Source organism: Podarcis tiliguerta (assembly GCF_965153285.1).
Source record: "Podarcis tiliguerta genome assembly, chromosome: 8".
In the NCBI taxonomy this organism is placed as follows: domain Eukaryota; kingdom Metazoa; phylum Chordata; class Lepidosauria; order Squamata; family Lacertidae; genus Podarcis; species Podarcis tiliguerta.
The window spans coordinates 51,862,628-51,880,922 of NC_139541.1; the positions used below are offsets into that span (position 1 = coordinate 51,862,628).

Sequence of the window (18,295 nt, forward strand, 5' to 3'; positions counted from 1 at the left end):
GGGAAAGGTTTCAAAGTTCTTGGTAACACTATCAGCTGTAAGGCATCCGCTGTCATGGATCATTTTTTTAAAGAGAGAGAGACAGTCAGAGAGCATTAAATTGGTGAGCAGAGCTTCACAAATCTGCAGTGAAGCAGATCAAGATGAAGATCTGGATTCTTGAGTCTGCAAAGAGGGAGTGTGCTGGATCTGGCTGAGGGATGGGAGATGGTGCGAGGAGGATGTGCCCATGTTGAGCAGTTTACGGAGGCAAGGTGGGAGGGGTTCTCTGTCCTGCGGAGGTTTTGCCAGAGCTGCAGCAAGTCTTCCCTCATTCGGCTCTCAGGGGTTTTGTTCAGCGTTGAACCTCCATGCCAGCACATTAGATAAGCCATGCTGCCACATACCCCTTTCCTCCCTGGCTGATGTGAGAGGCACAAAATGCTTGGGCCATGACCCATTTGGAAGAAACAGGTGTGCAAGTGAGAGGGAGCAAAGGACTGCAAGCTGACATAACCAGTTGACTTCACTGAGGTTCACTCCAGTTCCACAATGTGGGCTCTTACCTTGGAAAGAAAAGCATATCCAGAATGTTACATGCATTTTATGGTGGCTTAGAAAGGGAGGGGGAATCTATAGCTCTGTAGTTGTTTTGAGCTCCCAAAATCATCCTCTCCAACTGGGTGGGCCTCATGCAAGCCAGGCCATTGCTCCCTTCTTCCTGAGTGCTCAACCAGATGCTTGTTTTTCCCAGGTACGAATTGAGGATGACATTGCTGTGACAGCTAATGGGATGGAGCTGCTGACCTGCGTCCCCCGGACTGTGGAGGAGATTGAATCATTTATGGCTGAAGCTCATGGGCTCACCAAATCCTTTGCTTCCGCCTCTGTGTAACCGCTAGGATATTGGTTCCCCTCTTGCTGGCACTGCAGCACCTAAGGAAATGTGTCCAGTTTTGCAGGTGCTCCAGTGGGGTAAAGCAGCCACTTTGTGGCAAAGGGGAAAGCCCTTCATCACGTGCCAGATGAAAAAATATTGTAAGCGACAATGCCTTAAGCTGATCATAGCCTTAGCCTAACCATTTCTTGCTTCTCTGCAAGCAGTCCAACCCTACTGATTCAAAGGATCTTTTTGAATGATGGACATAGCCCCTGTTTGGGAGACTTTGTAATCTTAAAGCTAATTTTTAAACAGATGACAAATTTCTCTTCTGATTTAAGGCAGATCATTATACAGTGGTATCTCTGGATGCGAACAGGATCCGTCCTGGAGCCCCATTCGCATCCTGAAATGAACACAACCCACGTCTGCGAGTCGCTGCTTCCACACATGCGTGCCGTCATTTTGAGCGTCTGCGCATGCGCGCGCAGCAAAACCCGGAAGTAACGCGCTCTGTTACTTCCAGGTCGCCGCGGAGCGCAACCCAAAAACGCTCAACCTGAAGCTACTTCAACCCGAGGTATTGACTGTATTGGCCTAATATAATGTACTATTGGCCTAATAAATGCAGAAATAAAAACTTTGCCTTAAAACCACTACATTTCTTTCTCTGGAATTCTCTTTCCAGTACTGCGGAAGGCTGGGCTGCCAACTATTTTTTTTTCCAGTTATTCCTCTTAAGATCAATATTTACTGTTCTGGGGCAAGTCAATTACATCTGTGGTCCCCTAACACTGAACACACTGGAGCTAATATAGACCTATGGGCAGCAACCTTTGTTGGCCTCTTCTTTGGAGGGTCCAAGGTGGGGCAGTCTTTAAATTTTGGGGAACACTTCCTCTGGTAACTCAGGTAATTATGCCAATGGAGAAAGGACTTCCTCTCACCCCCCCCCCCAAAAAAAAATCCCTTCATGGTTAGCAGGAAGCAAGACTTAAGCAGAGGTCGTCTCCAAGTTATTGGCACCAATATCCACCTCCAAAAAACACATCTTTTCCTCTTCTTAGCTAAGGAAGTGTGTAGCCCTGCACTCATTACTGCAACAGGGAATTGCAGGTAGAAAACCACTTTTATCTGCCAAATTGCTGTCCCATCCCTCATCCTACAAGAGAAAAAGAGCAGGACATCAGTTAGGGATGTAGGAACATGCCTCATTTTTGGTTCTGCTGCAGTTGGCTCATTTTGCACAAGTTTCTTCAGCTTTTCCTCCACTGATGCAGAAATATACAGTATTTCATGATGCACAACAGACATACATATTTCAGCCATCAACAGATGTTTACACATCCATTACCTTCCCAGTGTGTTCCCTTTCAAAGGTAAATTAAAGTCCAGAGGGGTAGCCCTACTGGACTTTAATAGCAAAAGCAGAGTCTTGTCACAGCTTAATGATAAAGTTAATGAAGTGGCAGCTAACCCATTGCAAGCCATGGCAGCAAGTCTCACCATGTGTACTGTACTCAGAAGTTGTCCTGCTGAATTTAATGAGGTTTACTCCCAGGTACATGAAATCATGAGTGCAGCCTCTAGCTAGCCTGATTTCACAGTTCAGCATGAACTTATGTCATTCTGTTCCATCAGCCCAAGCATCAGCGAGGTAGAGTTTAGCACCCTGTCAACACTTTGGTTTATAGGAATTACTCCTTCACTCAGTTGTAATGTTATTTAATCACACAGGTGTCCTTTTTATTGCAGCATTTTATTTCATAAACAGGTATTTGATTCAGAATATGGTTATATGTATATGTCTCCTGAAACATAATGGTTAAGATAATTTATCTTCCCATATACAGAAAAATGTAAAGGTGTCAATACGCATCCCCTATTGGAGGATATGTAGTTCCCCATTACAATCCTGGATTTGCATGAAGGGAGGAGAGGAAAGAGAAGGCAGGTTGCAGGACAGCAAAGGAAAATTGTAGTTTTAAACTACAGTTTTAAGCAGAAATTTGAATAAAGCAGGGATGGGGTAAAAACAGGGAGAAAGTGGTGATTTTTTTAAAATGGCAGAGAAGTGGGTAGGGGGAGTGGCAGATTAAAGCAAGGTTAGAGTACAGCTAGAGGGGTGTTAAGAAAGGCTTTTTGGTGTTAGCTTCTGTACATGGGGAAGTTGACAAAAGGAGAGGAAGGAAACTTGGGAGTCAAGGTAAAAACGGTACAAAGCAAGGCTACAGAAGACAAGGGGCATCTGAAAATTTGGTGCAAGGCGAAAAGCATGTTTAGTAGTTGTATGGGCAGGGAAGGGGAAGCTCTGGGGTGGGGTTAGTGTGAGGGGAATGGGAGGAGGGATGGTGAGTGGAGTGTGGCACAACCCTTAAAGGTAAAGGTACCCCTGCCCGTACGGGCCAGTCTTGACAGACTCTAGGGTTGTGCGCTCATCTCACACTAGAGGCCGGGAGCCAGCGCTGTCCGCAGACACTTCCGGGTCACGTGGCCAGCTTGACAAGCTGCATCTGGCGAGCCAGCGCAGCACACAGAACGCCGTTTACCTTCCCGCTAGTAAGCGGTCCCTATTTATCTACTTGCACCCGGGGGTGCTTTCGAACTGCTAGGTTGGCAGGCGCTGGGACCGAGCAACGGGAGCGCACCCCGCTGCGGGGATTCGAACCACCGATCTTTCAATCAGCAAGTCCTAGGCGCTGAGGCTTTTACCCACAGCACCACCCGCGTCCCGGCACAACCCTTAGTAATAAGCTAAGCAACAACTTGCTCGCAGCCACCCAATCAGCTTCCGAGCCAAACAGGAATCCAACATGCAGCATTCTGTCCATTTACACTATACTGGCGTCCAAAGTGAGAGCTCCTTTCTATGTCACGTGTATGTGAAGAAAAAGATGAGGCATGGACCCTGCTTCTAGACAGATATTGTGTTCTCCTAGCTTTTGATCTTTTAAGTAGCGGCTCATGCATACAGAACAAGATTTCTAGTATGACCAAGAAAGTAATCTGCTAACCTGCTCCCCTCCCTGCTCCATCAAGCACTGAATCTTCCCCACCAGCTACTTTGCTTGGCCTTCTGTGACTAGCCCTTTCAAGAGAAATTTCCACAAGTACACACGAGCATGATTTTATAAAGTTTTTTTTTTAATTATTCTTTTCTATCATCACTGAGTTCTTGACTCAGTCTTTCTAAATACATGTACAACACAATGACTGCAAAAGAAGGGGAGGTATAAAAGTATTTTTTGCTAATCCAATATGCAAACATACTATGAATGAAAATAGTTGAGGGAAAATAAATTAAAGGTTATATCAACTTCCCTGCTCTTTTTAATGTGTTAAGTTTCCTATACACCACAAAGATAAAATAAGGGGGCTTATCACCAGCACTGGAAAAGTATATATAAAAAACTAAGGTTCTCCACCCACCCACCCTCCAAGGAATGCCAATAAGCAAGGAATTAATTTTGTGGACCCTGTTACAAGGCTTGTTTTTTGAAAAAGTCCCAGCTGCAGAATAACCAACTAATTTGGGTCACAGGGCAGTGAACAGCCAGGTCAACTAACCTTGTATCAAAGGCCAGCGCTTCATGTTTCTTTCAGCCCCAGTTACCGTATTTTTCGCTCTATAAGACGCACCAGGCCACAAGACGCACCTAGTTTTTGGAGGAGGAAAACAAGAAAAAGAATATTCTGAATCTCAGAAGCCAGAACAGCAAGAGAGATCGCTGCACAGTGAAAACAGCAATCCCTCTTGCTGTTCTGGCTTCTGGGATAGCTGCACAGCCTGCATTCGCTCCATAAGACACACAAACATTTCCCCTTACTTTTTAGGAGGGAAAAAGTGAGTCTTATAGAGCAAAAAATACGGTAATTAGTATGAAGCTCCCTTGCATCTTGACAGCAGTGCAGTTCTAGTATTAGGATGCAGAGGTCCCTGGATAAAGGAGGTCAGGAGGTTTGAAATGCCCATCTCATTTAGTTTTTGAATGGCCCTCCTTCTGCACAACCCTTGTCTCCTGCACTTACCATTCGTTGTCATTTGTCATAAAAAGGGCTGCGAGCCACAATACTTGTCAGGCCCCAAGCTCCTACATTGTCATCAGCTGCAAACCTCAGACAGGGCAATCCATATTTAAATATACACCATTTCCCTGTGAAGTCATTCTCTTCTACACACAGTGATGGGAACTGAAGAGAGTGATCTTGAAATCCACCCCTAGGGCTGACATTATAACTCTTCAAGCCCACTGGCACTACCAGCTACCTTGGCCTTATCAATGCTGACAACTGCTTTGGTCCTCTCAGCCAAAGACTTATATGGAGGGACAAGATTTCTCACAATGCCAGAAAGGCTGACACTGTCAGGGCATTGTAGGCAATTAAAATGGTGATCAGCTTGCAGCTAGGCAATGCTACTTCACTCCCACTGTTGGTAGCAATGTTAGGGAGAGGCTTGGACCTGCATTCAGACCACAGACTAATAATGCCTGACAAGCCTACAAAATGTGGTCGTCATCTGAGCCTTAGCAAGCCTTACTGTTTCTGAGGCACTGATACTGAACATAACCCATAAGACTATGGGAGCTGTATCCAGCAAGGCTTTATGCTACATGTTTGGAACATCCCACCCTGACAATCAAAAACAGGTTGCTTCAGTGAACCTCACACCACAAAAAATAAGCAATGAAGAAATAAATATGCTTTAAACCAGCTTTTGCACCAATCATTTTAAAATAGTCAATCTCTACACTGGGTATTTGATTGTTTCAGTGACCCTGCTGGAAAAAAACCTGTGTTGATTTAATCACAAATCACAACTTAATAACAGTTGTAAATCTCAATGATTCTGCATATCAACACTCTTTAGATTGTCCATACTTCAGATTATGACTGTTAAGGGTCGTAGCAGGCACCACCTCAGAAAGAGGCTTCCTTCCTGCAAAAGTGGAGTGCAAGAGAGGGGATGCCCCTTATGTGTCACCTGACATTTCAAACAAGATTTCTGAAAGTTGTTATACTAAAAACATTTAAGAACTGCAGCCCAATTAATCAGCACAATTTAAACCACTCAGAATACATTAAACAACTAATCATTTAATTATAGTTGCCCAAGTACTGTGGGCCAATGTTTACTGATGTAAATTTTTGGGGTGTTTGTTCATTTTTATCATTTCAATTAGTCAAAAATGCCAGAGCAGAAAATACATTAACACTTAATGAAAAACAAATACTTAGTAATAAACAGTTTGCAGTTTACTTGAAACAACCTTTCAGTGTTAAGCCTACTATTTAGAAAAACAGAACAAGCCACAAAATGACAGATGTTACAAAGTTTAGAGAAGTTTCTCTGCTGCTGCACCTGACTTGTGTAAGGAGGGCTGTGTCCATACTGTTCTGCCCATGAGCTGAGAAAGGGCACCTATTGTCCAGAGCCATCTGAATTTGTGGCAGTGCTTTCTGTGCCAAGAGGTTGCACACTGTCTGTGAAGTTGTGAGCGTGTTCAAGAAACAAGTCTTTGAGTACACTCAGTTCCTTTGTCAGGAGCTTGATTTTAGCCTCCAAGCGTTCATTCTCCTCTTTGAGCTGGTTGACCCTCTGCAGAGTATCCTGGGCCTTCTGCTTGCTTTTCAAACGACTCTTTTTCACCGCCATGTTGTTGCGCTCCCTGCGCTGGCGGTACTCATCACTGTTTCTATCAATTGTGGAATTCTTCTTGCCCTGCTTACTGGGAGGCGTAGCTTTGCCTCCACCTCCAGGACTAATAGGCACCAACTGAGGAACCTGCTGCAACCCACTCGCTTGTGCTTGGGTGTAGATGACACTTACTCCGTTGCTTTCTGCAGTTGTGTTCTGCTGTGATGTCTTGCTCATTTGGACAGGCTCTTCTTTAAACCCACAGTATGATTTATTAGAGAAAGTAAGGTGTTCTAGATTGCCAGGATGTTTCTTAAATCTTCACGTGGATCAATCACAAGTTAAATCTAGAATGAAAAAGAAAGTGTTGGGAAATTTCCAATGGCACACCCATAGAATTGTCTTTGTCATCTGCATTAGAAGGCTGCATAGAAAAAACACATAGGGGATTCTTCATGCAAATAAGTCGCATCCTTTCCCACCCCAGTATGCCAATCACCAACCATGAGCCAACCTCAATGCCTTGATCTTGGTTTTGTTTTGTTTTTACAAAAATCAACTTAGGGATATGTGATGCCCCCTGGAACCCTTTATCATCAAATTTCGCCTTAAATAAAGCAAATTGGGAGGGGGGTATTCCTCATTCAAAAAAACAAAACAAACCAGTTCAAATGGAAACAAAAACAGATCTGATAAAAAATAAATAAAGAATGAGTTTTCTGAAGTGGGTCCTCAACAGCCCTGTTTCTTGTGTAGGAAAGTTGTGTAGGAAGAGGGCTACACCCTCTACCAAAAATCTTCAACTTTGTTAGACTTGTGACCCAAGTTCAACATGCAGTAGCTCAAGAACTTTAATGTTTATCAAATACATGCCACTGTTCGAACTGTAAACCAGTTGTGAATTCCAATGCACATCCAGTGTTATAAAAAATTCTGGCATTACAGGCAAAACTGCCAGCCATGCTGCTTTGGCGACTAGCTAAGATGCCTTTAAAAGGACAAATGAAACAGAGGCCAAGCCTATCAATGGCTACTAGACCAGGTGCTTCAAAGGCACTGTGTTTTTGAATACTAATTGCTAGGGGTTAAGAATGCAGAAGGGCTACTGTCCTGCTTCCCAGAATCAAGATGCTGAACTAGATGGACTTGTAGCCTGATCCAGCCAGACAACTCTACTAGGGAATGTGGTTGTGCAAGTGTGACAATGATGGTGTGTTGTATTTTTAAAATTCTTCAGTCTGAGCACTCCTGCACTATGCCACACAAAGGTGTCAAATAGTTGTGCAGCCTTTTAAAAACAGAACGCCGTCCAGGATGATAACAACCTTCCAGCACAGCAAGTGAAGTGTTCTACTATTTTAAGTTTTTTTAATTATTTGAAAACTTAAGTCTCCCAGATTTATTTAAAACAACAACAACAGGGAATCAAATAGTAAAAAAAGGCCCCATCTTCTGTACCTTGTACAGGAATATTGTACATGCAGGTCCTGCTATCTGAATGCTCGCTATCTGAAAAATTCACTTATCCACACATAAAAAATTACACCCAAACTTTGCTATACATTTTGCAGATTCACATAACCAAACAGCCAACTTTCTTGTTTATTTGTGTTTTGCTGGTCAGCATCAGTCATGGAAAGAGGGAGTGAAAAGATATTGGACCAATCCCACATTAGAAATATTTCCATAAGAAATAATGGAAATTGTGGACTTCTTAATGCAAACATTCGCCTAACTAATGATTCCCAGGGAATGCATTGTGTTCAGTAAGCCAGATCTGCTTGTACTTGGTGTGCTGTGTACTCAGCAGCAGAAGTTGCATTACTGAGGGAAGGAGTGTCCGATACTTCAGCCTACAAAAGATCACAGTAGTACAGGGATACTATATTCTTTACTCTGAATGTATTTCGAGACTAGGGTTCTGTACTCACTTTTCAGATATTGCAACAAATATTGTTTTGCACAGCCCTATTGGACATCTCTCTCTTTTTCCAATACTTTAGAATTCTTAATTTAACAGATCACTGTTACTATTCATATTCATCTATGTATGTATGTATGTGTCGGCACACATACACAGACAATTAGATGTCCATCAAATTAGCAGAAAAAGCAAAAAATGCTGTGCAATCCATCAAACACTTGGATGAGAGTACTATTTTGCTCAATGAACCTTACTTCTGAATAGATATACAGAAGATTATGTTGCAAGACAGTCTTGAAGTCTTTAGATATTAGCAAATTTGCATTTGAATTATTCTGCTTTAAGGGCATAGGTTGGTGTTCTTGACAGGGATGCGGACATATGTATATGTACACAATGAAGAATATGGTGTTATTACGGACTGGTAGTTTCAGAATTACAGTTGTCAAAACATGTCTGGACTCTGGAATAAATGCAGTTTTTATTTCTATGCCTTTTGCTGAGGGCCTTTACAGCTATTTGACTTGCCTTATTGCCTCACCCTTAGGCAACCTCCCGGCAACATGCCTGGATGTATTGAGCTATCATAAAGACATCCCTAGTGGACAAATGTCTAGCCAGGTCTTTAAAAGCTTCCAATTTCACAACCCTGTCTTGGCAACTGGTCTTACTGTCTAACATTTGCTCTACATTTGCTGTACTTTTAGACACACTTTGCTCAAATCTTTCCAGGTTGAAATGAATACAGGAGTCATGCAAACAAGTATATTTGCTCACTTGTAAGTGAGTACAGAGGCTTTTCTTTTCTGTCTCCATATATACCTAGTGCAGCTCCTGGACCACCACTTCCCAGGGGCAATTATGAAAAGGATAGCAGGGGCTTGTCTGTTCAGCACTATGCTGCTATGGGAATTATAATGCTTTGTAGGCCCCCATCCTCATCCCAACCATGGACTATTCCCACACTAATGTGTGGATTCTCACCACCATTCTGCAAGTCCAGGTTTGGGCAGAAGTCCAGGGCTCATGACACTCACCAGAGGGCAAGAACATGCCCTCAGTGGCAAATGAAAGTCTCAAAGCCTGTGCATCATGAAAGCTTAAAGTACAGAAATTTATATTCCAAGCAATGTAGGGGCAGCTGCATATGTGATTAACCTTCACAACTGCAGATAAGCCAACAATGAACTTTTTGTTTTCAAAATTCTACCTAATGTTTGGATTTTACATACGTTTAATGCTTGAACCTTTATTATGAACTACCATACTGAAATGTGCACTTTCATAACAGGAAGTAAGCAAGGAATTGCATCCCTAAATATATAGATTCATGGAATTGTAGAATTGCAAGGGACCCCAAGAATAATCTAGTCCAACCCTCCTGCAATGCAAGAATCACAACTTAACATGACATATGGCCATCCAACAATGCTTAAAAACCTCCAAGGAAAGAGAGTCCACTACCATCCAAGGGAATCTTTTCCACTGTCAAACAGCTCTTACTGTCAGAAAATCCTTCCTAATATTTAGTCGGAAATTCAGTATCTCATCCAAATATTGCAATTTCTAATTATTCCTCTCTAATACATAGAACAAATTACCGTATTTTTTGCTCTATAAGACTCACTTTTTCCCTCCTAAAAAGTAAGGGGAAATGTGTATGCGTCTTATGGAATGAATGCAGGCTGCGCAGCTATCACAGAAGCGATCCCACTTGCTGTTCTGGCTTCTGAGATTCAGGTTTTTTTTTCTTGTTTTCCTCCTCCAAAAACTAGGTGCATCTTGTGGTCTAGTGCGTCTTATAGAGCGAAATATACAGTACATCAGCAAGAGGCAATACTGCCATCACCCGATAACCAAAGCCAGATAAGGTATTTTCAGAATAGAACACTGAGCCTCATTTGCCTTGCTGCAATTGTAAAGAAAAGAATAGGATGCACCCAAAAGGTGTGGTCATATTATGCTGGAAGTTTTCCCCACAGCACTGTCCCCATGGAAACTGAAGGCTGAACAGAGTAATGAGGAAGACACATAAAAAGAGATGCCATTTCTTTCTTGTAAAATGAATTCTGCTGTGAGGAGTTCTGGACCTTACACTCTGGGAAAAGCTCTTCAAGAGAATGATCCAAATACACAGAGGCAGATTTCCAGCTACCTTGTTAACTCACAATTGCAACACTTGCTTCCTCTTGCTCAAATTAGCCTCTTAGAAAGGTATAAGCAGGCACAACCATTTGTTACAAGGAAGTAGCCAAGGCAGATTTCAAGTTCATTACCTTATTACAGCAACATTATTTTTAAAAATCCAACTTGTACTTCAATGGTGTGTCGTTTACAGTTTATTTTAGCATAATTTTCAGACCAAGCTGCTAAAGTTTTTTGTTTGAAAAATTAAAGAAAATACTGAAGTTAAAGATGGGAAGAAGGGAGGCGGGTAGAGACAGAATCAGAAAAACTGAATAAAGCAGAAATGCTGAGTGTCTTAAACCATCTTCTAATGAGAAAACCCCCTGGGATGGCCACACAAGAGGATAAAGCAATTTTCTGATATTGTCTGCAAGAAAAACATACTAGCATAACTGGTCCTACATCAGTATCATAAGAACAGATGTAAGATAAACATTTACACCAATTTAAAAGAAAAGGTATGCAAGCAGTTATAGTAAGCCTGCTTTTGCCACTCAGCATGGTAGTCTTAATGGTGTACTGCAGCATCAGATAATGCAGACGCATCTATTTCTTTTACCAAGTCTGTAGAGTGTAGGCTATGCACTGGACATAAGGTTTGCAAGTGATCAAGGTAGTTTTCACGGAGGGGGATATGCTCTGGATACTAGTTTGATGGGCACCTTTCAAATGACTGTGGCCCAAGAAGTCCACCAATAACACAACAAAGGTTACAGAAATACACGATAAAGCCATCAATACAAATAAATATATACAGAAAACCATTCCTTTTCCTTCTTACACATCTCTCCACTCAACACCTCTCAGTCTCCTGGCTGTTAATCAGGACTCCAGCCATCCACCCTATCTTTCAATAGCTATGGTTGCCGCAGTTATCTACAGTGATGATGATGTTGTGAGGGTGATGAAGAACAGCATATTGCACTTGAGATAAACTGTGCATGCTGAAGATAGGAAGTGAGCTAATTCCCAGCAAATGACACACAAGTGCAGTAGAAGCCCTGATCCTCAGGTTTGTCACAGAGCATCCCATGCCTACTGCCACCTTTTGTTTTATTCTTATTGAAGTCTAATAACAGAAAAGAGAGGTATACATTTTTAAAAACAATCCAAACATAATAAAATGCAAGAAAGAGAAATATCCACAGCAGCAGATGATCTCAAGTCAGCCTCCCCACAAAAAACATGTTTTCCCCAAGATAGCAGGACATATATAATGGGGCCAGCCAGACCTGTTTCCCTGGGGTATCACACCCTGTCATACTCAGCTACTTCACTCTAGTTGGCAGGAGACTATTGAGAAATATTAATATTGATTAGGATACATGGCAGAAAGGATCTGGGAGTCAGGTAAAGGTACCTCTCTTGCTGCTTTAGAATCTATACCTGTTGCTAAAAGCTCCATCCCACCAACCCTAGCTGGCTAATACCATGGCTGCCTCACTGGAACAGGGCTCTCCATTTTATTTTTATTTTTTTGTGAGAACTGAATATTGCTCTCTAAGCCCTTAAACAGCACCAATACTAACGAAGGAGAGAAGCCATACCATTCAATGCTCAACAAAGTCTGGAAAGTCAAATATGAAGTTTCTAGGTCTCTACAATAACACCCCCCAGACACATTTAAAAGGCCACAGAATGTTAATCAGCCAAACGACTGGTTGAAGAGAAACATTTTCACCAGGAGCCTAAATATTTCAGTGGATTTACTCCTAAAACTTAGTTGCACACAATCCAAGAACTATGAACACTGCACTGAGCATCTTGGAGTAAAGGCAGGATATAAATGTAGCAAATAAAACTTCAGTGGTGACCACTTGGTGAGCCCAGAAAAAACTGACTGGCAGCCCACAAACTAGCGCTGCCCCCCCAGGACCTTCGTAACTCTAACAAATTTGAATCAAGGTAAAATATTTGGCTACAGTTTCAAGTTACATTTTAAAAAGCACTTAAATGTGATACTGAAATGCCAAAGGAGGTGGGTAAACTATGCCAAAGCACAGGTGCTCCATACTTACAAATCAATACATACTTGTACACAGCAGCACCTTTTCTATCATGAGGGTGTGGCTGGTAGTGAGAATAGGAAAAGTGGCAATCCCTCTTAAAGACAATGTGTCCTTTAATGTGTTCACCCTTGCTTCTAATTGTCCCCATTTTAAAAGTAGTATCTCAGGCAAAGTAATGTTGTATCCTGAGTGGGAGATCTTAATACATTTAAAAGTACATTGCAGGATTTCACAGAGGTTTCCAAAAGTGTAAGACCTGAGACACATACAGGGAAAAGTCACAACTTCCCTCAGAATCTATAGGACTTGTATGCACAACATGGATTTTATTTTACAGAGCAGACTTCCCCAGCCTGGTGCTCTCCAGATGTCCTGGATTACAACTTCCATCATCCCCAGCTAGCACTGCCATGCTGGCTGGAGCTAATGAAATCGTAATCCAAAATGTCTGGAGGATATCAGGTTGGGGACAGTATTTTAGCTGGGCATAGGATTTTAGCAATGCAAGTTATTTCAAAGATCACTGGCTGCAGACTCCCTGGCAGAAAAAGCAGCTAGTTTTGAAACCAAGAATGTTATAATAATCCTAGCATACATGTCAAAATTAATTATTATTTTTTACGTTTCCCCTAACTTGGGAAACAGTTTTCACTTTTGCCTTCATCTAACCACAGATAGGAGCCCTGGCCTCAATGCTCAGTGTCCTTACATGTTGAACAACTCTTTATCAACATGACAATTACCATTTCCTGAAACTCCTGAGAGCACAGAGGAGGTAGGTGCACAGGCTGACCTACGAACAGCAAAGCCCAGACTTGTGCCGATGTGTACGGAAACTGAAACGTGGAGAAGAGAGAATTGTGGGAAACGCTTGTGATCGCTCTTCTGTTAAGTTCGCCCTGAGCTGGATTTGTTTCTTGTGGGTTTAAAAAAAAAGGAGAAGGCTCGCCTCAACACAAGTAGGGGCAAGGAACGAGCGGCCCAAACCAGCTGCATTCGGAATCAAATGTCCTGGGAGCTTCTCTAAAAAAACAGAACAGGTTATTAAGGGAAGCCTGCAGCTTTGCAGCTCAGAGCCTGGAAAGAAGGTGCAGCCTAAGAAAGACCCTTTAGGCAGGCTAAGAAGGGTGGACTCAGGCACTCTCTCGCTCTCTCTCCCGCTCCCTCCCTCCCCTGGGGGATTTCCCATGTGCCAAGACATGACCTCATCTCAGCAGGGACGAAGGCAGAGTTGCTCGAAGGTTGCATCATACTTCAGAGAGAGAGAGAGAGACGCGCTCCAGACACGCGCTCCTCGGCACGGCCGGCGGGTCCCCCTCCGTGGGGAAGCCACGCGCCTCTCGCCCCGGCTATGGGGCACAGATGCTCCTACCTTAGAGGCCCCCCCCCCTAACCCTCCAGCCCCCGCTCCCCACTCCCTCCTGCCCCATACAGAAAAACATGGGAAACTCTCCCCCCTCCACACCACGAACCCCCCTCCTCTTTACCCCACATCACTATTACCACCACCCCACACACACACCACCCCACACGTTTCTGGGCCTTCGCGAGCCACCGTGACAACTCCCTGTTCTGCGGTCGGCCCTATATTGGTGAAGTAAATATACACATATAAACAAACAAACACATTCCTTGGGAGGGGGAGCTCTCACCCCTCTAGCCGCGTTTGGCACCGCCCCCAATCTGCCCCATAGGCGCCTCCCCAACCCCTTTTCCGTCCCGTTTATAAATCCCCACAACAAGTGGGGGGGAGGGTGATAGAAGCCTTTCTGAGGGGAGGGGGGGCCCTCTCGCGTTTCCTTCCCGCCATGCCTGCCCCCCTCCATGCCCCCTTTTCCTCCTGCCCCATAGGGAAGGAAGACGTTCTCCCCGGCCCCGCCCAGTCTCGTGCCGTACCTGGCCCAGGTATCGATCCGGGGGGCTGCGCGGGGAGGGGGGGAGGCGCGAGCCCGGCCAGGCCCGACTCGCTTTTTCTCTTTCTCTCTCTCGATTCTTTCCAAACGCGGGGAGGGGGGGGGGCAAGAGAGGGAGAGAGGCGATTGCGAAACCGGACCCAACCAATCAGGCTTCGGGCTACCTCAGAGTTGAAGCGGCCCCTTTAATCGGATTGGCAGCTATCGTGACCAATAGAAGATCGCGTTTCCAGGGACTGCCATCCCCAGGCGTCAATCCGAGACCTAGGTGTTTGGAGTGGCAGGTTCTGAAGCCAATCATATGCATCGCCTCCTGTTTTTTTTCTTGTGTAAAAGAAGTAGGCGGGATGGTTGAAGGTGTTCGGGATTCTTTTGCATTTTTTTTATCCTTGCCTGTACCCCACACCCCTTCAAAGGCAACTTTTGAAGTAACTGAACTTTCAATATAAAAGTGTTCCTGGATGTTTCCTATAGGCCCCCAGTCGTACTGCCTAATGGGGCCTAACTACTGGCGTTAGGAGGTCTAGATTCAGGTAGAACAATCTAGAGTTCGCGGTGGACCGAGGAGACGGCCAAGTTTGCTGATGGTGGTTAAACCAGGCTGGTTAAGACAAAAAGGGGTTGCGAAGAGCCCCGAAAGCACCTCTCCAAGCTGGCTGAACGGACGGAAAAATAGCAAATGCAATTCAATTTAAAAAATAAATAAATTGCATAAACTGATGCACATTTGGGGCAAAAAAAAAATCATAATAATCTCAATTTCACATATACTGTTTGCTCATGGGCCTGACCAGAAATGATACCTTGGGGTTGTAATGGATACATTGATTAAGATGGTGATCCAGCGTGTGGCAGCACTGCCTTAGGACTGGACTATGTACTGGACTAAGACATGGGAAACCAGGGTTCAAGTTCCCACTCAGACATGAAGCTCGGAGGATGTCCCTCTGCCAGTTACTGCCTCTCAACCTAATGTATCACATTGGGATGCTATGGAGATTAAATGAGGGAGAACCATGTATGCCACCTTCTTGAGCTCCTTGGGGGGCAAAGGTGAGATCTACATGTCAATGCAATAAATCCATTAAATAAAAAAGGCAAGTTCTATGCTAGGGATGCGGGTGGCGCTGTGGTCTAAACCACTGAGCCTAGGGCTTGCTGATCAGAAGGTCGGTGGTTCAAATCCTCGCGATGGGGTGAGCTCCCGTTGCTGGGTCCCTGCTCCTGCCCACCTAGCAGTTCGAAAGCATGTCAAAGTGCAAGTAGATAAATAGGTACCACTCCGGCGGGAAGGTAAATGGCATTTGCGTTCACTGCTTTGGTTCGCCAGAAGCAGCTTAGTCATGCTGGCCACATGACCCGGAAACTGTCTGCAGACAAATGCCAACTCCCTCGGCCTATAGAGTGAGATGAGCACCGCAACCCCAGAGTCGTCCACGACTGGACCTAACGGTCAGGGGTACCTTTCCCTTTATACTAGGGAACATTAGGGAAGGAATTAGGGGGAGGGCAGGAACTACTGATACCATGCTGCTATACAAATCTATGTGCAACCACATTTGGAATGCATTGTACCATTCTGGCCGCCTCACTTAAAAAAAGCATATTGCAGAGTTGTAAAAGGTTCAGACGAGGGAAACTAGAATGATCATGGGGATGAAGCAATTCCCTTATGAGGAAAAGTTGCAGCGTTTTTCACTTGGGGAGAAAAGGCCAGTGAGAGGCAGCATGACAAAAGTTTATAAAATTATTCAGGGTGTGGAAAAAGTGGATAGTGAACAGTTTTTTCTCTTTCATAAAATAAGAATTTGTCAACATCTAATGAAGCTGGACCAAGGGACGCGGGTGGCACTGTGGGTTAAACCACAGAACCTAGGACTTGCCGATCAAAAGGTCGTGATTCGAATCCCCACGACGGGGTGAGCTCCCGTTGCCCACCACCAGTTCGAAAGCATGTCAAAGTGCAAGTAGATAAATAGGTACCGCTCCGACGGGAAGGTAAACGGCGTTTCCGTGCGCTGCTCTGGTTCACCAGAAGCGGCTTAGTCATGCTAGCCACATGACCCGGAAGCTGTACGCCAGCTCCTTTGGCCAGTAAAGCGAGATGAGCGCCGCAACCCCAGAGTCGGTCACGACTGGACCTAATGGTCAGGGGTCCCTTTACCTTTTAATGAAGCTGGACCAGGGGTGCCAACTTAAATAAAATAATCACAAGACACAGCACACACACACACACCCATTTGAATAGCAATGCCCATCAACTTGAGGGGGGGATACCCTTCAAATATTTTATGGGGGAGAAGGGCCCCCTTAGGACTTGGCTCCTATGAGCTAGATTGTGGAGGATTCTAGACAGATAAAAGAAATGACTTTTTAATGCAGCACATAGTTAAGCTATGGAACTCTCTCCCACAAGAGGCTTGGATGGCTTTAAAAGAGGATTAGACAAATTCATGACAAAAAGGCTATCATGGAGGAAAGGCCTATCAATGGCAGTTTAGCACACAAGGTGGAGAAACTTTCCAGACCATCTAGACAAATACATTTTGCAGCTTTAATATATCTTAAATCTGCATTTGACTATCTGTAAGGGAAGACTTTGGCATAAAGTGTTTCATTTCTTATCAGTGTGCTTCAAAAATTACACCTTGAATACAGTGGTGGAACTTCAAGCTCCGGCGGGGGGCGGGGCGGAGAGGAGGCGGGGGCGTGGCTGGCATGCGTCCCGGGGGCATGACGTGCTGCCCACAGGGGCATGGTGCGCGTCCTGGGGGTGTGGCGTGCCACCTGCGGGGCGTGGCACCCAGCGTGGGGGGGGGTAGCCACAATGGTACCCCACCGGGATCGTGCCTCCAGGGGCAGTGCGCTCCCCCACCCCACCCCTGTTCCTCCGCCAGTGCTTGAATTTCTCAGGGCATGTCATCTAATTCTGTATCAATCACTGAAGGGGTTCAAAAAGGGTGTATTTGTGATTAATTGTATTTAAATAATTTAGTCCGCTGTTGCATAATTTATGAACTGCATCCACCTATATTGGCAGGTGTTAGATAGTAAATTCTCCTGGCATCAGGACACTTTGCAGGGAGGATATTTCTTTTAATTTAAAATCTACTATTCTTCTGCATACCTAGGAGATTCCCCAAGTACGTAAGACCCACACCCTTATTTTGGGGAGAGGTGGAAGACTGTTGCACTTCCAGACTAATTGGCACTCAACCGAGTTCCTCTAGGAAGGAATGATGGATGCCGTCCTTAAGATTGCTACAGGATTTTCAAAGCCTCCAAGCAAGTCTGAATTGGAAAAAGTAGCATCCATTTGGAAATGAGTGATGTTTTTTTCTCATGCCTGGGCTTTACTGAGTGCCACGCCTGTTCTTTACTCCAAAAGCTGTGAGGGTTTTTGACAGCTTGGTGGAGGCTGGAGCACATTTCCAAGGAGTTCATTAACCGCAGGACAAAAACCCACACCCATAATTATTAGGGCATTTATAAAACATTCTCCATAATACACATAATAGTAAGGAAAGGTACCCTGTGATTCATAGTAAACAAATCTAGCTATTAAGCAAGATTCTTAGACTGAGGCAGGGCTGGAGGGTTGGGGGAGAGAAAGCTTCAACTGTTTCCAGAAGGCTGCTTGATAGATCAGAACTTGCCAGCAGGGAAACCAAGCCAAGCACATGGAATAATAGAGAGCATGTTGTTTTTTGCAAGTTCAGTTTTGCAGTCAGAATGGGGTGAAACATGTGACCATATATATCCTGC

The 18,295-nt window shown here is 44.3% G+C and overlaps 2 protein-coding genes across 2 annotated transcripts in view; one reads left to right on the forward strand and one right to left on the reverse strand.

Moving 5' to 3' along the window:
* The window catches only part of PEPD (peptidase D), a 126,342-nt gene extending 124,827 nt beyond the window's left edge, over positions 1-1,515 (forward strand). The window contains exon 15 of the mRNA XM_083452921.1: positions 734-1,515. Coding sequence (XP_083309047.1) covers positions 734-874 — 141 coding nt within the window. The 3' untranslated portion in view covers positions 875-1,515. The remainder of the gene's footprint in view (positions 1-733) is intronic.
* A 4,421-nt stretch (positions 1,516-5,936) lies between these two features.
* Positions 5,937-14,637, reverse strand: CEBPG (CCAAT enhancer binding protein gamma). The gene is made up of 2 exons (XM_083453004.1): positions 14,514-14,637; positions 5,937-6,844 (listed from the first exon to the last, which is right to left on the reverse strand). Exon 2 carries the CDS (start codon positions 6,732-6,734, stop codon positions 6,282-6,284), a length of 453 nt encoding a protein of 150 aa, XP_083309130.1. The 5' UTR covers positions 6,735-6,844; positions 14,514-14,637; the 3' UTR covers positions 5,937-6,281.
* Positions 14,638-18,295: the final 3,658 nt, after the last annotated feature.